The sequence below is a fragment of the Sebastes fasciatus genome, chromosome 4 (genome assembly GCF_043250625.1).
Source record: "Sebastes fasciatus isolate fSebFas1 chromosome 4, fSebFas1.pri, whole genome shotgun sequence".
NCBI classification, from domain to species: Eukaryota; Metazoa; Chordata; class Actinopteri; order Perciformes; family Sebastidae; genus Sebastes; species Sebastes fasciatus.
This window is the reverse complement of record NC_133798.1, coordinates 10,056,052-10,082,583: the sequence shown is the minus strand read 5'-3', so window position 1 is coordinate 10,082,583 and position 26,532 is coordinate 10,056,052. Positions and strand designations below refer to the sequence as shown.

At 39.9% G+C, this 26,532-nt stretch overlaps 1 protein-coding gene across 1 annotated transcript in view; it reads left to right on the top strand.

Annotated features, from left to right (window-relative positions):
• Window positions 1-26,532, top strand: part of cdh13 (cadherin 13, H-cadherin (heart)) — a 441,664-nt gene that overhangs the window by 325,091 nt on the left and 90,041 nt on the right. Inside the window, exon 8 of the mRNA XM_074631905.1 lies at window positions 24,564-24,704. Coding sequence (XP_074488006.1) covers window positions 24,564-24,704 — 141 coding nt within the window. The remainder of the gene's footprint in view (window positions 1-24,563; window positions 24,705-26,532) is intronic.

Genomic DNA, 26,532 nt, shown 5'->3' with positions numbered 1-26,532 from the left:
CACACCAGCAGGTAACGGTAGTCTGTATTTGCCATTCAAAAAGGGAAATTGGAAGACGGAAGACTGCAGAGATAAAAGGCTCTTTTATGATAAATGCCTAAAATAAATCAGCGTTTGCCGATCATCTTTACACCCTCCTCAGCTCCCACCACTTCCAGATGGCCGTGTCGTTTTGAAAATATCCGTGTAATGGAATGACTAGATGAGATGAAGATGAGAAATGAGAAGAGTCTTCCGCGTGCGCCCTCTTGACTTTACTCGTTGGCTTGCTTTCCTCACTTCCGTTTCTCTTCTCGTGCACTGATTTGTTTGAGCTGAAAAGCCAAGAGTGATGACATTCTGAATACTGCCAAAAAGCCTCCAACACGGGCAGACTAGAGCCGATGGAGCGGGACACACCATAAAAACTAGGGAGACAGACGCTCACCGACGGCCTGAAATTGGTGTGTCGGGACCTTTAAAGACACCTCAGCCAACTGTCCTCATGTCTGTGATTGTGTCCTGGGTTGACCAGGGAACACATGCTGTCTGCCTTTAGCGAGGCTTTTCTGTAACAGGAAAGGAATAGTTTGACATTTTGTGAATTTTTGTTTTGTTTTGCTTTCTGAAAGAGAGTTAGAGAAGATTGATGCCACTCTCATGTCTGGTCGGTCGGAAAAGGGGAAACAGTTAGCCTGGCTCTGTCTAAAGGTGATGAAGTCAGCTTTCCAGCACCTATTGTATGTCCATACAAAAACCAAAGTGTTGTGTGGATTAAACAAACATGATATAACATATTAATTAATGAGCTTTAGAGCTGCTGGTAGGTGGAAAACTAGCTGCAGAAATTACATCATGGCATCAGTCTTCTCATCATAAATCTCTAAATACGCTATTTGCCAAAATGTCAAACTATTCCTTTAATACAAAAGCCTCATTAAAGTCAGACAGCATATGTTGCCTATGTCCCCTGTTCTACCCAGAACCACAGACATGAGGCCAGTGTAGTAATGTTGAACTATTCCTTTAAAGATGGGGATTTAACTTAATTTTACTAATGTTTTTAACAACCTTCAACCAACTGCCAACTTATAAAAAACAGAGTAAGAGAGCATACAGAAAGGCTTGCTGCAGAGAGAATTCAAACTGACTTATTTCATAGTAAAGTGGTCATAAAAATGGAAAAAAGGCTGTAGATTTGTGTCTCTCGGAACGGAAACAACCATAGATTAAGGGGTAACTATGGTATTTCAAACCTGGATTCTATTTCCCCATGTTCTGACTAATGGGGAAAACAATTTTTGAAAACGGTCAAGTATTGAGGGATAACCAGTAGCCATGAAACAAGCGTCAATTTAGTGTTACGTCCACTAAAAGTGCTTGTTTTTGCCACTTGCAGGCTCGGATTGTTATTATAAGTGTCTGACAACATTATTGAACGGACTCTACAGAGAAATAAAACATGTTTCTTACCTTTTGCTTTGTCCGGTCCGTTTGTTATTGTGTCCAAGTCCCGCTCAAGTAGAAGTCTCATTGTGAAATCTGAATATCCATATAATCTGGCTCAAAATAAATACGGGCAGCCATCGAAGTCAAAGACTCATCCATGTTGTCGAAATCATCATTTTATCATAAAACGAAGAGATAATTTAGATAACACTCAGCTAAGCTTTCTGTACTCCAACACAATAAACTCTGCTCGGCTGGCACTCGCGTTTCCACCATGGATGTATTCCACTATTCCACCGTTGTCTTCCAGCAACACTTTTAGTGAATGACGGTGCCAGCTTGCCCCAATAGCACCATATTGCAGCCTGTGAGCAGCTGCTGTCTACAGAGCTCTCCCTCAATACTGGACCAATTTCAGAAATTGTTATCGCTATTAGTCAGTTAGACACAAAAATATGGGAAAATAGGGTCCAGGTTGAAAAATACGGAAGTTACCCTTTAACATGCGGCAGTTTCATGGGTTCAGCGCAGGTTGAATACATCTTCAGTAGACCCAAATCATATGTGACTCCTGTATGCAAAGGTTATAAGTAGATTCTGACTGCAATAGACAAAGAGTGAGATCTAAATAAAGGATTTCTTTAAAGCATTCAGACAGGCTTTAGAAGTTCAGGTTCAGGTGTTCCACTAAATGAAAAATGTGTGATTTAAGTGCCGTTGAAGTTGCATGATTGTTGGTGCAAGACGAGTCGGTTACTGCATCTCACAAACAGCCGAGTTACAGCTTCTCTTGTTTACCGAGATTTATGGCATAAACAAAGCCCATCCAGTCAGCTGCAGCCCTGAGAATAAAAAAAGGCCTCACTTATGAGAGCAAGACTCATTCAAAACAGTTGATGTAATTCTCCTCCATGTGTACGACAACACGACTCGTCAAATGCTGAGGCAGATGGCCTACAGCGGATGAAATTTCCACTCCTGTCAAAAAAGAGCAAGATAGTAAAACCGAAGTGAGCACATAAACACCAAAGTGGATGATTTATGAGTGGGAAAAAAGCACAAGGTTGGATCCTTGTTTCTTTTGTTTTGTTTGTGTTGTTCTTTTGACACACTCATAATTTCTTTTTCCAGCCAACATTACTTGAAAGTTATGATTCTGGAAGTTGCCACTGCATATAGTAAGAAAGTGTGCAAAATCGGGGTATATATGAATATCGAAACACACAGGCATTATTCACGCCTCGCAACAATCAGTGGGTCCCCACACGTTCCAGTGAACACAGACATGTAGATAGTTTGAATTCAGCGAGTAACTTCTTATCAGTCTTCACCATATTTGCCGTGCAGTGCAGGATAAAGCTTGACTGATGTTGCACAGGTGTTCGTTTTACCTCATCGATCCATATTGAAGCCTGACGTTTTTGCATGACTTGACAGTACGGTGGGATATGACAAGCTGAATTTAGGGACTTGCATACAAAACAGAGCCGATGAAATTCTAAATTTTACATTTTCCAACTTATTAAAAACCTTCTGTTTTATTTCCACTCAGGGGTTTAACAGTTACACATCTTGTATTGAGACTCAGTTTAGACTTTTTAATTCTTTTGAAGATGGGGTTCAAACACAAATCATGCTTTATTATTGGATTAATTTGGGTATGTGTTAAAATGTTATTTCATTTTCTATATTTTGTTGGCAGCTAAAGTTATTCGGGGATCCGGTGACTGCTATGTTTGTTCCGCCATCTGGCAGCACCGCTATTACTGCGGTGCTAGTTTAAGTGACTCTACTCTCTGCTAACAGTATTAACTGGTGACACATCAGTCGAATGCATCCATGGTTCCTCGTGGTAACAAGTCAAATTGAAGGCTTTTACGAGGACACAGCTGCTGTCACTACAAGCAACCACGACGCATTCGGCTGAGTCACCCTTTAACACGGTTAGCAGACACTTTGTACGTGTTCTGTTTCTGATGCCGACCGAATGTTCACTTCGAGGTCCTTTGGTCGCCCTGGTTAGAGCTACTAACGTTATATTTCACAATAACGCCACAGTTAGTTGATTGAGTCAATATAGCCCTTAGACAGTGCATTTTTGCCCGGGGTTTCTCAAACATTTTCCAAGGACCCCTTTGTAATCGTAACACCGATTAAGCATAATGCTTACTACCATTTGTACTTTTAAATGATGTTGGAACTGTTTGTATTCTAAAACTTCAACCTAAATACTTCAGACCTGTTTTTGATAGTGATAAACAGACACACATTTCAATTCAATTTCATTTGATTCATGTTACTCTTGCACTTTGAGAATCACTGCTTTAGCCCACTAACGTCGTTAGCTAACGCCAGCTAAGCAATGTTAACTTAACTTAGCTGACATTACTCGTTTCACTATAACGTCTGTTCAGGTTCTTCCCGAACTCCCAGACATCGTATAAGTAGAGTTGCATAGAAAGTAAAGTTAAAAGTTGAAAATTGTACACAACTTGCATTCAAATGTGTGCGTATTGAAGGGAGACGCCACAGCAGTAACGGTGACTTGTTTACTTCCTGTAGTTCTCCGGATTTGTGTATAGAAATATGTTTACATTTAACAGGTAAAAATGGAGCATATAGACAATGCATAAAAACTCCAGGTATAGGCCCTGTCCACATCTGGTATAAAGCAAGCTACAGATACAAATACAGATATTCTTTGGACATAGACAGATACAGATAGGAGCTATGCATTACATCACTAGTGCAAAGCTGATCAGCAGTATGTTAGCAAAATGGGCAATCATCCAATTTAATTCAATCAACACATGTTTTGTTGGCATAAGAAAAAAAGCATGGCTGTATGCCATATGTTTATGTCCATATGGTTCTGGGTGATTCCTCCTATGCTGTTTAAATTCCTGAAACTATCCATCCATCCATCTTTTCTCTATACCCGTTTTGTCCTTGTCAGGGCGTTGAGGGACTGGAGACCATCCCAGCATACATTTGGCCTCAGGCAGGAAAATACTCCAGTCAGGCTGGCAGTCTATCGCAGTCTATTTACTGTATGTTGCAGGATACTAATGAGATCAAATTTAACCCTGCCCGGAGATGTGCCCTGTATGTGGGATTGATACATCAGCGTTTCCAGAGTTGCCAATTTCTTGGGGGAGTTGGAAGGAGATGGATATGTTCAGCAGGACGCTGTACCATCTCAGTAAGCACACGTCATCCTCTGCAGTCCCATATCTCAGCATAACACAGACCCTTTACCTAGGCCAGGATGTTGGCAGCGTGCATGTGTACAGTAGTTACAAAATCTACAAGAACCGGTAGCATGGGTCTTAATCTTTTGTGAGCATTTCCGGCATCCTGTTCAATACATGCCGTGGAGAATTCAGGCTGCTCTCAAGGCAAAAGGAAAAATCCAATATGTCTTCAGAATGAAAGAAAAATAAAGACGAGGAAGAAAGAAGGAAAAGACATAATCTGACCAACAACAAAAAAGAAAATCCTTGCAAATGTTGTCACCAAAGCTTAGGTTAGGAGAGTGTGCACAAAGGAAGAGATGAAATCAGAGGAGAGAAATATAGAACCACAGAGCCCTCTTGACAGTCCTTTGAGCATCAGCCGTGGGGGAAAATTGGGACTTGTTTCACTTGAATGCATGTTGAATTGCTCTCTGTTTTTTAGAGTTTCTCTCCAGCTGAAACATTTGAACTATTCATTTTGTTCTCTGTAGAGAAGAACCGGAATCATGGTAGCCTGACACATGTACTTGTCAAGTCCATACTTCCAAAGTAACATTTACTGTGCGCATAGATCTTCTGTTGAACAAGTAAGACAGATACACTGTAATCCTGCCACAATGGCTCATTAAATTCCTTTTTTTATTTAGTGTGTGATTTGGCCGTATGCAGTCTAGATGAGCTGCAGTGCTGTACAACCCACAGGAGGAAAAACACTGCAAATGAGGCTTTGATTTAAGCAAACAATGATACAATTGGATTTCAATTCTTTCAGCAAACATTTGCTCAAAGAAGTGACTTCTGAAAAAACTACAACACCTCTACTAATCTATATTTGAAAAGCAACTCTGATTAAATCAACACAAATTAGAGATGTGAACCATATAGCATACAATAAAGGCATCAGTTCAAAGGATTTATTTTATTCTTAATGGCAAACATTTAGCTTTAAGTTTCAGCATTTCATGACATCTATGTGATATTTTCAACAATTTGATTTGATTTTTTTAAGCTTAACTGTGCTATTCTTAAAAGAGTCCTCAAACATAAAAACATCACTTTAATGGATAAAAACAGAAAAATGTAAAACACTCCCACACACCCACAATTAGCCTCATGCATTGTGCACTACACAAAATAGCATTAAAACAACAGAGTAAAACTATTGAGGCCCTGAATGCAGCAGGGAACCCACCTACATATTTCTCTCGTCTCACATTGAGATATTTCTTAAAACTATTCCTAGCCATTACCCTAGTGGTGTCAGCTAGTTTATTCCAGCTTTGACAAGCCTGATAAAACAATGCTCTTCTACCGAGCTCTAATTTTGACTCTGGCAAGACATCATTTGTTCCTGTGATTGTTCTCGTATTGACAGAATGTCCATCTCTAACCAAATGGAGTTGGTCATAAATCTTGGTTTCTTTGTATCATGCACGTTGTTACATAAGCTCAAGACGCTTTTCTCAATGGTGTCATTCACAGCCAACCACCCTAGAGTTGTATGCATTTCAGTCACTGGGGTGTCATACGCACACCGTAAGAGAATTCTAGCTGCCTTATTTGGTGCCTTTTGGAGCTGTGGCAACTCATAATGTAATAAGTTAAATGTAATAAAAGCTCATAATGTAATAATCAGCAAATAAAGTTAGAAAACAATGAGTGCATAACGTAATAAGAGCTTTGTGCATAATATAATAAGCCACTGAATATTTAATATTGATATTTAAACACGATAGAATTCATACCATTGAAATACGGCTGGGCGATATGGCCTAAAAATAATATTGCGATATTTTTAGGCAATATCGCGATACATGATATATATTGCGATATTTTCAAATATCCTTTAAGCACTTCATTAATGCTCGATTTAACCCTTTGATGCAGCATATGTCTGCATTAAAACCTTCTTGTTTATATTCATTAGTGGTTTCTGTTGGAACAATTTTAATCTTGCATTCAAAAAGGGGGAAAAAAGTTAAATTTAACAAAACAGTATTCACTTTAACCAAATAGTTATCTGGCAATAAATGCTTTATATATTTTGATAAATACATAACACACACACACACACACACACACACCGTTTTTAATGGTGTAATAAGTATAAAGTAACTTATTGTTGTGTTTACCAGTAAGCTGTTATAACATTGCTGATAATACAAATTATTATTTCCCCTCTAGTGTAGAAAGACTCACCAATCGCGAGGTGCAGTCTGTGGCCAAAGCAGTCTGGTTCACTTATTCAGGCTCACAGCTTTGGTTCTGTTAGCTGGACGTTCAGATCGGTAGTTGTGGAGAAGTGGGTCACCTCTGTTAGCTGGTTGGCCAACTTTTCTCTCACTGAAATGTAGAACTCCGGTAGAGCTTTCTCCGCAAAAAATCCGCCCACCCCTACATTGAAATATTTTACTTTGAATAGTTTTCTTACATGATGTGCTGAATATTAGGTTATGCATTCTCACCAATAGTTGCATTGCCCCAAATTGGGATACATTCTTTCTTTACATTTAACTCTGAGGGATGAACAACTCAAACAAATAGTCAGCCAGTCAACACTTTTCAGTATCTGCATAAATAGTATTCAGTGTAGCTTTTCCAAGAAAAGGACATTTTAGATCCAAATCAGTTTTCAAGTTTTCTTACCACTACTGCTAACTGGCAGATGAGAAACCACAGAATCAATGAATTAAACTTTGCACTGGAATTAAAACCATGAAAACTTTCTGATGGTTCTTCAGCACTGCATCCGCTTCAGATCATTTACTTTCATTGGCCTCACATATTAAAGGGGCACTTCACCAATTTAACACTTTAATCCTCTCATTACACGGCAAAGTGTAAGGCACAGAAAAGAGCCGTCTAAATAGATCCTGCGAGCGCGAGGAATGAGTGAGGAATCCGAGCCAATTGGTGCAAAATTACCCGAGGTGTTATTTTCCAAAGCTGAAAGTGGAGCGCATTTTGTGTTTTCTATCCTCCCACCCACATGTGCTCAAGGAGGTCATTTTGAAAAGTGGGCTTCACTGCGTCGAGTAAAGAGTAAAACTTGAGGAAGACTGATTTTATGAAGACGATCAGTGACTGCTTCCTCTAATATCTCCATAGAGCAAAATAATGAATAACCACATTGTTTTGGAGTGCGTGGCAGACACTCCAAATACAGATGTATTATATTTCAGACAGTAGTTGAAGCCAAATTTCAGTACCAGAGAGGCATCTCTAAAATCTGTGGAGGAGGGAGAAACAAGAACAGGCTAACACTGACGGTCAATGTCTACAGGAGAGGTCTTGTATGCATATGGAGAGAGTCCCCTGGCCACGGTGATTTTTTCTGAGCTGGATTTTTATTGAAAGAGTTGGCTGAGGATGCAAAGCTGGTTGTTGCAAAGAACCAAGGCTGTGAGGTTCACAGTACCAGATGTACTGGAAACATACTGCAGGACACTTAACGTCAACTGGACAGGACAGCGTGTTTCCATTAGAGCAAAAAGACAAACATCAGCCAAGTATAGAGTGCTACAGGAATGAGTCCTAAAACCCGGAAATGAGTTAGCACTTTAGCACCTTTGGTTCCTTCGTCTGGAAGTCAATGGGTTTCTTGAATGGGTTTTTAGTTTGATGCCTGAAATAAGGCATGCGATTAACACAAGCATAAAATACTTCAATAAATATTCCTCTCATGAATTTGACGCCTTTATGTTTCTTGAAAAAGGCGGTTGCTAACAAGTGGCTAAATGAGACTACTAAACGTCATTACGCCGACTCGTCCGCCTTTACAGCCTTGTTGTTTATACTCACGCTGATGCGACTGTAACATTAGCTTTTTAACTTCTGGCGATTACATTTACACTTCAAAAATCATAAAAGTGGTGTTCATTTGTGAAGATTATCTTGCTGAACAAAATGTGTAACTATCATAAACGTGTGATAGCTACTGAGCTTATTTTCTGCAATAATCCAAAACTCAATGGAAAAATCCCATTGGCTTTTTGTTGAGGGAACCCAGGGCGATGCTAACTTCCTATCTGGCCTCCAAAAATACGTCATCCCAGGAGCATTTTCTTTTAAATTATTGGGTTTTCTAATTGTGCCAAACAATACTATGTTGTTTTACTTTGTGGTATTGTGATAGTGAGATTACTGCTGGCTCCCCAAAAAGCCATAGTCTTTGTAATCTACATGATATACTGTGACTGGCAACAACCTCTAAACCTACCTGTTTGTGTCACTGCACTGATCGCTGGTCAGTGCCTCGATCAGATAAATCTCACTGAATCACTACAGGAGATAACGCGCGGGAGGAGTTGTAGCTTTTGGTAGTTTTACAGCACTGCTCAACAGAATTCAAAAGGCATTTAAGATAATTAACTTGTGTCTTTAAACCTTGGGGGTCTCTTCCCGAATGAATATTAGAAATTGCACTTCTGTCAAATCCATGAAATTATGTTTTAGTCATTTTTGATCTTGGCCCATTTACATATTTAATCTTCCACACAGTAACTTTTTATTCACAAAATCTATTACTGCAGTGCTCTTTAGTCACTGTGGATGAATGAGGTGATACTGTGACTCTTGTGTCTCTCTAATCATGCCTTGCTTGATTTACCTGTTAAGCTAGTTTTAGGTTGTGCTAAACTTACACGCTGACCTTACACACCTTTCGCACTGCAGACTGATAATATGCAGCAGATGTAGGCAACATCTTCTCATATTGTTGATGCAAAATAAATTGTTTAAAGCTACAACGAGGAACTTTAATTTTGTGTTGATTTTGGCGGTCCCTGTGGACAAAAGCAGTAGTGTTTCCGAGTAACAGAGTCCCTTTAGAAAACCTGTTATTGGGTCTGACAGTCTGCCCCATGCAGTCCTGGTTTTGGTTCTACCGTGCCTTCCTTCCCTCCATCGGGCCCAGCAATACGGCCTGGGCCTCCAGCAGCGTGGTGTCGGCATTTGCTCCCAATGGAGCAGTGAGCCGAAGCTCTATTCCTGGCCAGCGGTTCTGGCGAACCTGCAAAATCTTTGTCTGATTTTGCGTGGAATCCGACCCCGTGGCACCGATGACAAGCATTAAGAATAATAGCCAATCTTCTCGCTGATGGTCTCGTTTATTTATGTAGGTCATACAGAGGCATCAGTGTTACATTGACAACAAGTTAAAAGTACCTCACAGTTCCTCAAAAGTTGTAGGCCCTATCATTTACAGGTGTTTATAAGGAAAACTTGTATCCCTCTATCCATCCCTGTCTATGACAATCAGTCTCCAAAACCAGCTGAAGGTTTCCACTAGTGTTTCTTCAGTTTTTACAATGTAAAGCATCATACTGGAAAAACTTAAATTAGATATATACATTTCATTGATTTAAAGATAATTCAACTTACATTTTCTAGGTTTTATCATCAGACCATTTCAGAACTTACAAACATGACTCCACCTGATTTGAAGCGTTTTGACTTGACATGTTGAGCATGCATTGTTTAGGGGTTAAAACTCTCCAGAGACCCCTATGTTTTATAATTTATATAATGGAAACTTTCTGAGTGTCATTGTTTCTTTCCATAACAATGAAAACAATGCTAGCCATGATGGTGGTTAGTATTGAATTCAGTCTCTCTCTACTCCTTTACACTTACCAAGGATACTGTGAGCAGCTTCACATGTTGTCTTCATGCTAACTAAGTCAAGAACCGTCTTTACAAACTGAGAAAATGGAAAGCAAATCTGACTGTGACGTTTGTCACAGGTGGTTGATTCCACTTAATACATTGAGACAACTTTGAACTTATTATTCAACCTCACTTCATTTAACCGAACCAGCTCTAACTGTTTCAGAGTGAATGTGTGAGAAAGGGAAAGCTGTGGAAGTCTAGCTGAGGTTTTGGGATTTACACTTGCTGCCTTCACCTTCCCTCATTAATTGCCACTGCATGCTGTGTGAGATTTATTTTATGCTGGCATATTTACACAAGGTTTTATCCTTTTTTGTTTAATGTTACGGCTGCTTGGAAACCAGATCTTCTGGAAAATAAGTTTGTTTTAAAAAGAAATAAATGAACTGAGAAAGAAGTGAAATGATGGCTTAACAAACAATACAAATTCAGACAGGATCTTTAGGGTGTATGTTGTTTGGCTCACGAGGTCCTTAACAAATTAATATTCCAAAATAAAATGGTTTGCAGATATAGCAATCGATTTTGCAAGTTCAAGTTGCATTCCCCCAAAGCACATGTACATTTCTAATCTCAAGAGAGTCAACTCTGATCCAGATATTTAAATTAAGTAAGCAGGGACCCAAACAGTAGGCTTTTGGTCTGAACCATACCAAAGTTTCACCACTGAGTGCAATCAGAAGTTGGTGTGACTGAAAGTTTGTTAATTTCAATGTAGTTATGTTCATCTATTGAACATGCAGTAATTGTGTGTATTACTAAAAACGTTTTACTGTAACGCTATTAGTATCCCTGAGAGAATTAAATCAGAGCTATGTATGCAATTATTAATTTGGTATTTCACACATCCCTCCATGTCATAAAAATATCACCAGGTAATATTAATGCTACTGCATCTGCTCTATGCTTCATACAGTGTTTATGCAATCCTCTGTTCTGAAAAGCTGTCTGCACACTGTTGCTGTTTCTAATCTGCTGGCTAGAGCGTTTAACACGAATGCTGATAAGAGATACTCTATAAAACTTACATGACGTTTTTCTGTGTGTAGGGGAGAGCGGGGTCGGTTGATTCATTTTTGCATCAACACCAAATAACCTTCCGATACTGACAGACTGCTGGAACAGCAATGAAAATAAGTTTATCACTGAACGGATACGTTATCAAGTTTTTTTAGAACCCAACCCAAATGTAAAAGGCACAATTTGGTTGAATGTACAAGGAGCGCATTTTCCCAAAATTCTGCCTTTTTTGGCACGGTGATGCCCCCGGGGGGGGAGATGGCGTATCTCTGGTTCTTCTAAGTGTGAAAAATGCTTTTGGAGACAGAATCAAGCAGCAGCGATTCACTCCTTCAATGTGATGCTGTATCAGTGTGTTCAGCATCCAGGCTGGATCAGCCAGGCTCATTATTATGTTCGATTAACTGTTCTCTCATTTGTATGTTATAAACGATGGAGGCTGGAGTCAAGATAATAGCCTGTGAGTTACACCTATGAGATGTCTTGTTAACCCTGAGCAGTAAATAATCATTAATAGTCTGTATGCTAAACATGTTACTCCACATGTTTTAATAAACTGATGTACCACTGGTGCAGTTTCTCCCATGTATAATTACAGAACATCTCAATACATGACATAAAAAAAGTACTTGTAATACCTTGTAATAAATGTTACATTTTGAACACAAACAAAACGGCGTCTTTAGGTTTAGGCAAAAAAAAAAAAAACTTGGTAAAGTTTAGGGAAAAACATCTTGTTTTGGCTTAACAACACAAAGACAACTACAAGTTGTTGGTTTCACACAGGATGCGAACTCCAGCCTCCTTGGTGTAAAACCTGTGTGTCCCATACATCGTCCCCAACCTCCACTGCTATGGAGTTTCACGCTGTCTATACTACAGCGACTGACTTCGACTTCTGCTCCTGTCATAATTACTACTGTCGCTAAAGGTCGCTGTTGTCTTCTTTTATACCTTCTTTCAGTGACTTACCATGTGAATAGATGATAAAACCTACTAATGGGTGTAGGCCCCTACTGACCCACATCTATGAGGCTTATAGTGACTGATAACGCCTATTGAATAGCCTGACAACAGTCTAATCTGCTGCCAAAGTGGACGTAGGGGCTTAAAGTGGCGGGCCAATGGCCCCTTCCCCACTTCCTACCCCCCGTTCTGGCTCAGACCACAGCCATCTTGGAACTTAGCCTTCATTTTGATCTCAACTACACACCTTTTTGTGACGTTTTGTGTTTGCATCTTGCACGGTGGCAATGCTACCGCGCTGACAAAAAAAGTCCAAAGACAGACAGAAATATAAACACCTGGCAAAGTACTGAAAACCACCTCTGTGGTAGTTCCTGCTACAGAAGGTGTCTGCAGGACCCAATGACACACACAGACTCACGGTTTCAGTTGAAATCAATACTAGCGTTATTGTCGCTGCTGGTACATACAGTATATGCCAACCTTTTGAAATTGTTGGAGCCCCTTTAAGAGATGAGTGTAAAAAATATATCAGTCATTACACTCAGGAAATTATTTTTTAATGTTAAGGTGTGAACAGGGACCTTTGGGCATTTCACAGTCGACAACCTTTTACATCATGCTCTTCCTGTTCTGCACATGTAAGACTTGAAAATAATTAATGCGCCATCATTCATTTTCCATTTGATATTTCTTTGAGTTCAGTTTGAAGGGTTCGGTGCCAAAATGAAATGAATGAATTGAAAATGAATCGGTTAATAGCATTAAAGTTTAGGTTAATGTATTCAACTCTGTAAGTTGAATCATTAAAACGTGTCTTTCTCTGCATATTATATGAACCAGAGGTGTTTTGATTCAGCACAATGCAGCAGCTATCAATATTCCTGTTTTGAATTACAGAAGAAATGAGAAGGGGGGGAAACCCGTAAAATGAAACACTGTTATCAAAGTGTCACCCTCCCACGACCACCCCCGTATGCCTCTTGCTCTCTCCTCTGGGTGAATGCTAACCATGCTTAAGAGGCTGATGAAAGAAATAGATCACTTGCGTAGGTTGCAGTGGCCCAGATAAGGGCCTCACGTGGCTGCCATCCTCCTGTAATTAACTATTGTCAAAGTGATTAATCATATGTCTATAGAGGTGGAGTGCGGGAGGCTGCCAGCGACCTGTGAGGTGAAGTGGAGCTAAAATGTTTGAGAGAAAGTTTAGAGTCTAATTATTGGTTTAAAAAAAAAAAAAAAAAAGCAATGCATTATGCATTACTAAATGAAACATGAAACTCTGTAGTTTACACCGACATGACAGCGTCACTGTCATGTGTAAAACACACTGTGACTTGAGTACCTGAGTTACAAACGCTCATGGCAGCCATCACCAACACACCCATTCACGCACACCTGCTGTGCATCAGAATGAAGCCCCTGTAATGGTGAAGTACATGAAAGGAATAGCGCACTAGTGATCCCAGCTTGAAGTGTGTTAACTGTAAACTGGTTTCACTCCAGTTGATCTGTGATCTGCATCTTGCTGACTCTCTCCGACGCCCCATTGAGCACAGCAACGTAGCCAGCATGACATTACCTAATGAGCTGTCTACTCTACTGTCCAACAAAGCCCCCCACCCTCCCATTAAAAGTTCTGAGCATTTGGAAGAAGGTATATTTAAAACTAAAGAGGTGAAATGAAGAAGAAAAAAAACAAGTATAGCTAATTTCATGAGAGATATCGATCAAGATGTTTTTTTTTGCCATGCTAGCAGAGTGGCCCTACGGATGGCAATGTCGGTCTGTTGGTGAGTCAGCCTGTCAATCAGTCGGTCAACTACTCTTCAGTCCAGACTGAAATATCACAACAACTATTGGATGGATTGACATTTTGTTCCGACTTCACGGTGCCTAGAGCTGTGGTTCCCGACCTTTTTCTTTAGGGTCCCCCTTTTCTATCATCAAGTAAACTGACAACCTCTGACTAAGAGACATTTTATGTATATTTCCAATTATATTTAACAATATAACATATATAACAATAACAGTACAGAGCAACTGATAAACCATACAATTAACCCAAATAGTGAACACAATAACTGCAGAAAGTTTGTGTAAAACAAGCAATTTGGATGAATTTTGAGCAGGTTATTTCCTGTGAATATTGCATCAGAGATGAGTTTTCCTGTTATTCTTCTAAGACTTTTAAATACGATTCTCTGTATTATATATATGTAGGATTTTTTAACAATAATACATACTTAATATGCTTATTTTTTTGACGAATTTAGTGTTTTCTTCTCCCTGACACTTGGTCATTGTTCTTATTAGCTCTTTGGTTATTTGAACTGCATACTTTTCTAATGCAGGACGAGGCTGTTTAGCAGAGAGGAAAAGCTCTGTGAATATAGATTGTGTTCAGGTGCCCTTATCTTTAAAAATAATTTGATTTAGTTTTCTTCACAGAAATGCAGAAATGCTGAGGTATTGGCCATCTGTATATTTTTAAAATAAGTTCTCTTACCCCTCTTAAAATCAAGAAGTCCTCGTGACCACCATGAAGCTTTGGTTGTCCTGTGACTTTTCCTCTAGCGCCACCAGCAGGTCAAAGATTGCACTTTTTCTGTGAATCTTAACATATGCTGGCACAAAATTTGGTACAGACATCCATGGTTTCCAGGTGATGTATCCTCCTGTCTTTAGTGATGCCCTGACTTTTCCTGAAGAGCCACCATGAGATTGACATCTGTAGTTTTGAGTGAAACGTCTAAGTAACTTTTGGATGGATGGCCATGAAATTGGTACAGACATTATGTCCCCCTCAAGATGAATTGCTGATCCCCTTATCTTTCCATCTTGTGCCATTCGATTCATCTAAAAATTGTAGCCACTAAACATCAGCATGTTAGCATCGCCATTGTGAGCATGTAAGCATGAAGTGTGCGTGTTAGTAGTGCATTCAGCTCAAAGCACAGATGTGTCTAAGTATGGCCTAACAGAGCTGCTAGTATGGCTGCAGACCTTTCGTCTTGTCTCTAGCTGTCTCTGCTCTTGCTTAAAGGACAGGTTCACAATTGTTCAAGTCTGTCTTAAAGGTGCTCTATATTATGTCCAGAGTATTAATATAGCAGCAAACACTATTAGCTATATAAAGATATAGAGGAGTATTGTCTACCCGAGCAGAGAATGAAGTTGCTCTCCCTCTGTGTGTGTTGTAATCCGAATTTCTCTGTGCTTTGTTTACGTAGCTGGGCCGGCTGCGTCTGCCTTTTAGTGCATTTTGGTGCATGTGAACCAAGCCCCCAGGAAGTGCGCCGAGCTTTGACGTAAATTATCGTAGTGGTCAAAATGGAATTCCAACTTTTGTGTCCATCACGTGATGCTATTGGGCTCAAAAAGACTTTTTCTCATAGACTTACATTGGGAAAGAGACGTCTGTAACGTCGGCGAATATTTTTTTAATAGAAATGCTATCAATCTCGCATTTAGCACCTTTAAAACAGTGGTCAGTTCATCAAATGAATGCCTCAACAGATTTTGCTAAGTCATCCGCAGTTCTCATTATGTGCAAGAATGATTTGCAAGTTTATCTGAAGTTAATATTTGGCTTCAGCACTCTGAGTTTGTAAAATTTTGTGGATGGCTTCCAAAGTTACTGTCCTTTCAATATGAAATTCCCTCTGTGTTTTCTCTGAGAGTATTACCTTGCTAAGCTGCAGTGGAGGGATACTAACACAAAGAGAATTATTTACTAGAAGACTGTAACTTTGGAAGAAACTCACTTAATCTGACTAACTCACACTGCTCAAGCCTTCTACTATCTTCAGATAAACTTTGAAATACGTTTTTGTATTGAACAGGGACTGTGGATCTTAAAAAATTGTGAACCTATCCTGTGAGTGATGCTGACAGAAAACAGGACAGTTACAGCTCTCAGTCTGAAAGCTTCATAAATATTAGTGTAACAGTTCCCACACATCACGGCGATATAGAGAAAATGAGTACGAATGGGCTTTGACAATGACGGATGGAAACACCGGGAGGAACAATCTCGGGAGATTCATGAAGGCAAAGTGAACCTTGCATCCTGAAAAACTCATATTTTATACGTATTTGTTTTGCTCTCCTAAAACAAAAGTAAACCAAGAATGAAAAGCAGAAAAAAGAACTTGATTAAAGAAGGAACAAGACCAGTTTTGGAGGCCTCCAAACACACAGTTTTGTAGTCACATTATGAGACTGTCTTTTCAATGCCACAGAATGAAAAAGAAAGGTATGGAGTTTAGCCAAAAAGAGCTTTCCACCAGAAGAAAAAAAGGAAAAGAGGTAAAGAAATCAAGGTGAAGAAGGTATAAAGGTGAGAGGAATAATGTTGCTCTTGTAGAAATGCTGTCACTAGGGGTTTTCATATAACTCGGTTTAACTCTGTTTAACTCTGTCATCATTTCTCTAAGCATTTGAAAAGATTCCTGAAGAATAGCCAATGGTTTTGAGCTGAGAGTGAGCACTAGTGAAGGGCCCGAGGAGAACAAAGAATCCACTGCCAATTTTATTATAATATCACACCCATTCAGAGAGTTAATGTGGTGTCTCAGAGATGTCAGGCCGCTCTCTTTCTCTCTCACTCTGTTCTCCTCCTTCCGTCACGTATCCCTCTCCGTTCCACCCTCTCTCTTACTCTCATCCTCTCCTTTCTCCTTGCTTTGTGCCACGGATCAGCCCTTACTCGAGGGGCTTTGATGAAATCCTTTCAAGGCAGAATGTGACGGTCTGAAATGTCATTCTCCGATCAGATGTCTCTTAAACAAGGCCTGTCATATGACGTGGTGCGCTCGACTTCATTAGCTCTTTGTTCAGTCGATACGTCAGCTTTCACAAACACAATCGCTCAGCGAAATCACTTGTGGCTTCCTGGTTTTTTCTCCCACTTATGTTTTACAAAGAAAATTATACAGTAGTGGAAAGAAAGCGGTGTGGTTCTTCAGTGGATTATTGATATTCCTCTGATAGTCCAAGAGTTTGTCCAAGATCACACTTGTCTTCAATGACGCAAACTTGCTTTGACTGAACAAAGGTTATGCTGCCTTTGCAACACTCTGCTAAACTCTGCTGTAGTGCTGGGTTCTATGGTAGTGTCAGTATTGAGATATGAATAAGAAGGTTTTCAGCCATGCTCACAGCATCACTCTAGGGATGGCAATGGCAGTTGGTCCACTACTATTGTCCAGACTGAAATATCTCAACAACTATTCCATAGATTGCCATGAAAGTTTTATACAGTCATTCATGGTCCCGAGAGGATATTCCCTGACTTTTCCTCTAGTGCCACCATTAGGTTGACATTTGTGGTAAAATATCTCAAAAACCATTGGATGGATTCAGAGACTGTATATAAGAAGTGGCCGTAGTCACTGTGACGTTACCCATTTGTTTGAGGACTGCCTTTTTGAAGTCTCCAGTTCAACATTTTGGCCGTCGCCATCTTGCTTTTTTGCAACCAGAAGTGACACCAAAGGGTTGAGTAAGACATTTCCTGGCGACCAAAAAGGTTGTAATGAACTTTAATGAACTGGAAACACACTGTAAAAGGGTTAAAGTTATAAGACGAAAACACGTACAACTTCCAGACTGGACAACGCCGTGGTAGTGACCTGTCAATCATAAGGTAGCCACACCCTAAAGCATCCCCTGCTTTATGGTCTATTTGACTCTAAATGGAACCATAATTAACTAAATGAACATCATGCTGTATTGAAGAAGACTTGAAACTAGCGATTGAGATCATAAACTCATGTTTGCAATGTTTACTGAGGTAATAAATCAAATGAGCAGTAGGGTCATTTTCTCATTGACTTCTAACAAATTTGTTTTTGCAACCAGAGGAGTCGCCCCCTGCTGGCTATTAGAAAGAATGCAAGTTTAAGTCACTTCCACATTGGCTTCACTTCTCAGACCCGGAGGTAGACCACTGGATGGATTGCCCTGAAATTTAATTCAGACATTGATGTTCTCATGATTTGTTATAGGTCTGGTGATCCCTTAACTTTTCATCTAGCGCCATTATCAGATCAAATTTGTAATTTGTCAAAAAACTTTGGTTAATTACCAATTACCTGCAACAACTACTGACATTTCCTTCAGCCTCAGCTGCACTTGTGTGTTTAGTGCTGTTTAGCATATGTTAGCATGCTAACATGCTAAAGTAAGATGGTGAACATGGTAAACAGTACATCTGCTAAACACCAGCATGTTGGCATTGTCATTGTGAGCATGTTAACATGCTGACATTAGCGTTTAGCTCAAGGCACTGCTGTGCCGGTACAGCCTTCACAGATGCTCTCATACTCTTTTCATTTACAATTAAGTAAATCAGTCTGACAAACATGAGGAACACATACAAAGATAATAGAGCAGATGTTTAATGCATTTAACTGCATTCCACTGTTATGTGATACATCTGAAAAAACTCTGACAAGCACTTCAACAACTAATTGTATAAGATTTCTATTGTATTGTGCTCCAAACCATTAATTTGCACAAAACTGTTTTATAAAACTTTAATACAATATGATCATGATTACAATATCAGTACAATATGAAAAGACATAATCAATACTGTATAGACGGAATATTACTGTAGGTTGACCACCAAAGCTTTATATAATTATGTAACATATCCTCATACAACAGTTCGTATGATATCTCAAGAAAAGTTATTCCTCATTTTTCGTGTGTTTTCCTACGAATGTCCAGCAACATGTGTTAATTTCCGCTTGTTACATGCATACAGTCTTTTCAAAATAAGCTTCCATCTTCACAGGAAACCACGAGGTTTGGTTTAGGAAAAGATTGACTTGGTTAGGTTTAGGCAACACAATTAGTTAGTTAGGTTTAGAAAAAGATCGTGGTTTGGCTTAAAATAACTCCGGAAGTGACGTAACGTATGTACGGAAGTTACTTGACAAATAAATCAATGTTGACTTCTGGTTTCACACGGGGTACGAACCACCTGTCTTCTGGGCGAAAGTCTGGTATTTTTTGACTGACCCATCCAGCCCGACCACCTGTCTTCGTGTCATTTGTCGCTCTTCATACTTGCTGGTTCACGATTACGTTGATTACATACGTATTGATTTTGCGCGATATATAAGGTGCAGTGCATTACATTTTGTAGGTATAGCTACAAAACGGTGAATCAGAACAGCCTGAATTATGAGCATGCTGCCATTCATTCCATTTTATCTACTTAAACTCTCAGGAGAAATCGCCAAAAAGTAACTTGTTTTCCGTTGACTATAACACTATTGCTGCTCACAAAAGCTTAATCAAGCGTTTCCAGACAAATTAACTAGGAGCTGAAAAATGAAGGGGCTGACTGAGAGGAGTGTCTCAATCAACACTATGCCAGTAGAAGTTTTCTGACACCTGGAGGGAAAATTCCCCGTTGCTGTAACTCTGTATCTCTAGTGAATTTGAACAGATTTTCTTGGCCAGGTACTTTCAGGGAGTTTATAATTGAGTTGAGACTCAGGAAATACTCATTAAGACGTTGTCAGTCGCCAGAGGAGGCCACGCTCAATGTGTTTAGACACCACTGAGACTGCAGGTATTCCAGAGCCCTTCTCTTCTCCAGCTGGAGGGCAAAAGTGTACTTTCCGCGTGCAGGTGCGCGAGTGTGTTTTACAGTCAGCGCGTGTGTGTATCCATGTGCGGTTGTTGTTCATGGGTTTAATAAACTCACAGGTCCATGGAGCACCATCTGCCTGCACAATGTTTGATCGAGCAGGAGCTGGTTGTGAGGGACACCCCTGTCACCCACTATGTGCACAAACTATTGATAGAAACACCTGTTTATTGTCTTGCTCCTTCCACAATCTCCCCTGGAGCAGCTGCTTGAACGGATGGAGTTTATGACAGAAGGGAAGCTCTAGCCTCTCTGCGGGTCATTTCTTCTGGATATAAAGTTGCCTGTAAATAAAAACAGACAGTTAAGAGCATTCAAATTGTTTCCCGTTCTGAGTTCATTGCAAAGGTCGGCGCTTGAGAATCCTGTTTTTAAAATGAAAATTTGGTCAGTGTAAGATTTGGAGCCTGAGCCCTTCCATACATTATGTCGCTCCTGACCTCAATATGTAATTTCCGTGAATAGTTTATCACTGTCTAAGTTCTGGGTGATGTGATAATTAAAACGGGCCTCAAGGTGTCTACCCATTGATCGTTTGATCTTCCCCTGCCTGTCTCAGATGAAATTGATTAGAGCACTATCTATGATGAGGCAAGCGGAGAACACACACGCACACACACACACACTCACTGACAACTGCCTCTGCTGCTCAGTTTAACACTGAGCAGAGCAGAGGATTTGTCTACAACGTGAGGGGATGCTGGGTCACAGCTCTTTATAAGTAAACAATATCATCAACAATAATCAGGTTGACTGTCCACGAGTATAAAGATCCAGGACATGATGAGGCAGAGAAAAATTATGTAAACACTCTGGTGGGTTTAGGATAGTGTGTGCAGTAAACACCAATGTAAATGATGGGGCTGAATATTCCAAACAATTACAGACTAGCTTTTATCATTGCCCAACCATGAGCTGGCATGACTGAAAGCATAAAAATAAACATGAAATCACAACTAATATATCACTAGTGCTATTTTACTGCTACTGCTTAAATACAACCGTGCATTGCTGTAAAAAATGGCGTGAAATTGAAAGCTAAGAAAACACTTTTACAAGGAGCTTGAACAGTTGTCTAATGGAACCACACTGTTAAAAAACAGGCTCAGCTGGAGCAGTACATTAGCGGCCATCAGCTGGCCCATAAATGTCCTCCTATAGGCCTTTTACTTGGTGTGTTAAACAAGGGCATAATGAAAAGCCTTTCTGACAAACAAAAAACCAGGTAGAGCAAAAAAATAATGGAATTCCTGTCATTATCTGTTCCATAAAATAAGTAGGGATGTCAATCGATTCAAATATTTAATCGCAAATTAATTGCACATTTTTTATCTGTTCAAAATGTGCATTAAAGGTTTAATTTGTCAAGTATGTAATACTATACAAATACTATCAACATGGGAGTGGGTAAATATGCTTGCTTTATGCAAATGTATGTATATATGTATTATTGGAAATCAATTAACAACACAAAACAATGCAAATATTGTCCAGAAATCCTCACAGGTACTGCATTTAGCATAAAAAATATGCTCAAATCATAACATGGCAAACTGCAGCCCAACAGGCAACAGCAGCTGTCAGTGTGTCAGTGTGCTGACTTGACTATGACTTGCCCCAAACTGCATGTGATTATCATAAAGTGGTCATATCTGTAAAGGAGAGACTCGTGGGTACCCATAGAACCAATTTTCATTCACATATCTTGAGGTCAGAGGTCAAGTGATCCCTTTGAAAATGTCTATGCAAGATTTAATTCGCCAAAATTTAACGTATGTCTGGAGCGCTATTTAGCCTCCTTCCCAACAAGCCAGTATGACATGGTTGGTAACATTGGATTCCTCGGGTTCGCTAGTTTCATATAATATACGTATCTTCACTCTAGCTTTTAAACTGAGCCCGTTACAATCTAAAAATTGCAAGTTGCGTTAATGCGTTAAAGAAATTAGTGGTGTCAAAACTAATTTGCGTAATTTGACAGCCCTATCTGTTACATAAAATAAGATTTTTGGATGATTTGGTTTTGGTTTTATTATTATTCAAAACAACAAATTGCAGCCTGATATTCTATTCCACTGTGTTCGTATGCATCTCACTCCTCTGTGTTTAGTACCAGAGGTCGCTGAAAAGAGTATGCATGTGCTCAAAGGTGAATCTACAATGCAGGAGAGAGCCCCGGCAGCATTTTCAGCGAGACAGAAGGATGAAGTTTATTAAGCATGTGGCAGTTAACACCCCCCAGTAGGGAGAGAACACTGCAGCTGATAAATAAATGTTGTCTTTACCAGCCCCTACCTCCTGTTATTTATACACCCGAGTCAACATTTCTATTAGGCATGAATAATGGCAACAAATGATTATCCCTGCTATGATCATTATGAATGCCTTGCTCTCGCCCTATGTATGAGCAATATTTCTCCAATTGTTATATAGATTACAAATGCTGGCAGGCTGGTAAATGAATTACATATCTAATTTGGACGTTTGCGCTTCGTGAAAGCTACTTTGTAATCAAGGACAGATCCCTCTCGCTGGCTTGTATGAGAACGTAGAATCATCAGACTTAATTTGTGTTGTAAGCGTGGACGACTTGGGCTCACTTTGGGTTTTAATAATCCTCCATCTTTCATCTCCTACTTCAAATCAACAACAAAAATAACTAAAAATAGGTGTGAAGATTATTAAGGGTTGGAAAAGGCCACACAATCTCTAAGTCCCTTAACAACAGCTATGATTTAGCAGATTATGTTAAGGAAAACAGTTTGTCTTTTGAGGCAGGGAACTCTTGATCTGTGATGCCCAAAAGCATTGTGGAAGATGCGTACAATACCAGCTCTAAGCCCCTCGAGAATCTTTAAAATAGACGAGTGTAAACCGTGCATAGTATGCTTATTCTTTGATCCCATACTGCATAGCTTTAAGGACCCTTTATTTTCTCTCTCTTTTACTATCTGTTCTTACATGTATGAATTTCAAAATACGTATTCCTGACCTTTCCCTAGAGATGTCGCGAGTGTTTACTGGAGCTTTTAACACTGGTACATGAGCGTGAGGGTGCATATTTACACTATAATGATTTTTTCTCAGCCATTATCCAGTCAATTTGACGGTGGATTCAAGCCTCTGGTGGACTATTAGAAAAGCTTTCAAGCTTTGTCGAAGGGTCTTACAGCATTGTAAAACATGGCGATAAGTGTTAGCGTTTGCTTTAGGTGGATTAATTTAATCACTCACATGGCTACTCATTCATCTAGTAATGATTTTTAATAATTCGCCTCTCAAATAGATTATCTGAAGATTATCACCGCATGTGTGTATGTACTGTATGAATCCTCCCTGATGCATAACTACTGCTGTATGACCTTGATTTTGTCTTTCATTCTGTTAAAGCGATTACTTGCACTGCCTCTTTGTGCCTTTAACTTTCTCTGTCCACCCATTCTGTTCTTGGTAGCCTTCTAAAGTCTTACTTTCTCCATTATTCCTCCTTGTTTCTTTCTGTCCAGAATTTACAACACCATCTTTCCTTATTTATTTTTCTTTTCTTCTATTATTTTATTATTTATTCCTTATGTATGCAACCCAATATCATGCCAAAGTGTGTAATAGACCCGCCTGTCCACCAGAGGATTGCATGTCAGTGTCACATTTTGCTTCGCTGAGGTGTGAACATTACATGCGTGTATGAAGGTGCAGTAGGCTACCAGCAGAGGGCAAGGTTTAGGAAAAAAACGTCACGGCTGGGCTTAAAATAAGTGTGTAAAATTCGTACGGAAACAACATAACATCAGTACGGAAAACACGAACAAACGTCTCCTGGTTGAAAGTCCTGTGTTTGTTGGACCCATCCACCTCCCCTCCCATCCAACAAAAGCAATCTTTCTCCCTTTTTATTACATGGCTGTATTGAATACTCAATTCTGATTGGTTAATCAATGCGTTATGTGGTCTGTAATTTCTGTATAACAAACTGTTGCTATGTATAGCAGACCGTTGCTATGGGCGCAGCTCTGGTATCGAACTCTGGCGGATTGTTTTTGTGTCAAAATATTGATTGCTTAAGTAAGTAGCCATGTAATAAGAGGGATAATGTACAGCTAATGGGTCGTTGTTGTGAAAGAATCCCCTTCGGGGCGATGACAGAACCCTCCACTTCGCGCTGGGGTGCGGCATCGCCCTGTCGGTGATTCTTTCACAACAATGACCGGCTCGCTGCACATTATCCCTTACTTATTCTACGTCACTAGCTCTGAACGTAGCATATTCACATGGATGCATTCATAGTGCAGTCAGTACAGACTGCATGCTGTGAAAATTACTACAATTACATGTCATTCACACGCCTTTTCCTGCAAACAGGCTTGTATAAATGATATGCATTATATATATATATATATATATATATGCAGTTGTTTTCACTGAGTATTATCCTCTTTGGTTTTAATTTGTTTAATTCAGTGTATTTTCTCTGTATCTCGACATCATTGAAATGATTTGAAATTGAAATTTCTGGTCCATGTATTCATCTATATCTCACTTTTTAAACTCTGAATCACTGTGTGTTTATTCTCCAGACACTACCGACCACAACATACGAGTTGGAGATTGTGGCCAAGGACATGTCAGGAAGTGAGGTGGGCTTAACAGGAACAGCCACGGCTACCATCACCATCACAGACAAGAACGACCATGCCCCCGAGTTCACACATCCGCTGGTGAGAAACATCCCTCTTTTTTCCTCGCTATACTTCTTTTGAAGGGTGAATTTTCTTTTTAGTCCCCTTGTTGCTCGCATGTAGCTTCTACAAACATGGTGTGGGGAAAGGTGTGTTTGTTTACCCCTCCAGGGAGTTCAGAAGTCAGGGTCAGTTAGAGCTGATAGATAGATAGACTGCATTTCCTCAAGGATACAGGTCACATCAACAGGGCAGATACTTCCCAATAGCAAGCTGGAACTGAGGTCTCCTGGTTGAGGAAGGGCTCTCTAACCAATTTGTTGGATTATCAAGACATGTGGTGAGTCCGTTCAATCACAATTACAGTCAAGTCTACTTAAATTTGTTTTCTAAATGATTTAGTAGAGAATATGACTTTAAAGTGACTGTCATTACTCTGCAGATTACAAGCAAATTTCTTTGGTCCACTCAGATTGTGGATGGTCCCTGCTTGGCGGCGTACTTACATTACAATCATTGCCCCTCAGACAAGAGGTCACTTTTTTGTTGTGGAAATTGAATGTTTTGAAATGCTCTCTATTTGAAATGTTCTCTCTGGGGTGTGGGAAGGAGGTCGTAAGTAACTCTGATGACAAAACTTAGCCGAGATCCTTCCATCTGCCAGATGTCACCCCAGCTGACGTAAGCATCGTGGAAGTCCAAACCACTCTTTCCAGCTTGTCCTTTGTTGATGGGGATTTCATACACAGTTAAAGGCCACATTAGTCTTGGTAGTATCCCAAACTGGAAGCACAACAGCTTGAGTTTCCCTGGCATCAAGGTCTTGTTGATGCAAGCTGTGTGTGTGTTGGTATTTTTTTTTATTTGTTCAAACTGCTCAGTGTCCCTCAGATTTGCATCATATCATTGGCCCAAGTGTTTCACTGGCAGTTGGGACGGGTGTTCTGTCAGTATGAAATCTTTGATCCGTGACTTGACCTTTGACAATGGAGATGCTTTGGCACTTCTTGGGCTTGTTTCTTGGGGACAGTTGTCGTCAACGTTGTTATATCGTCCACATGGGCTCATATAGGTGTCAGCCACTGACCAAACTTTAGCCATTTGTCTCCCACAACCCATTTCGAGGCTCTGATAATGAACTCAATTGCCATAGTGAAGGCCTACTTCCAGTGGTTGCCAAGCTGTGGTGAAGTCTGATGCTTGCCGGAACCTGAAAGAATTCAAAAGCAGTCCGCAGTTGGAGTTGAGGAACTGATCCATAGGCACTGGCCTGGTGAAGGAACACATACAGAAGACATACAGATCATTTCCTTCTTTCTTAGCAGTCTGGATTTGATGCCATATGATGCTGGTATGTTCAAGGCATCCAGAGAAGCCTGCTATGCCAGTCTGTTAGATTGACATATCAATGAAATTGTTTTGTTTCAGATGCTTTGCAAGTCTTTGCTCCAACACACTGAACAAGATGTTGCTGTCTGTCCTTAGAAGGTTTATTTGGTGAAACTTTTTGAAAGTGGTCAAATTATTTTCTTTTGGGATCAGCACCTTGCTCTTCTACCAGGCTTCTGGGATAACTTGCTTTTCCCACACAACCCTCAGGTTTCTCCAGAGGAATTTTAGAACATCCTGGGCATTCTCATATACGGAACACCGTTAGGGCCTGGTGCAGATGCCGATCTTGCCTTCCTCAATGCCTCTTTCACTTCACTTAGTTTGGAAGAGCTGATGTCAATTTGGTGTTTTGGGGGTGACAATGGTGGGACATCATCAGGGACAAATATCAGTTCATCTTTTAACTCATCTGTGTGGATGGTTTTGATGTGTCCTTCAACCTCCTCTTTTATGCTTTCAGGGATCAGCTTTTTCT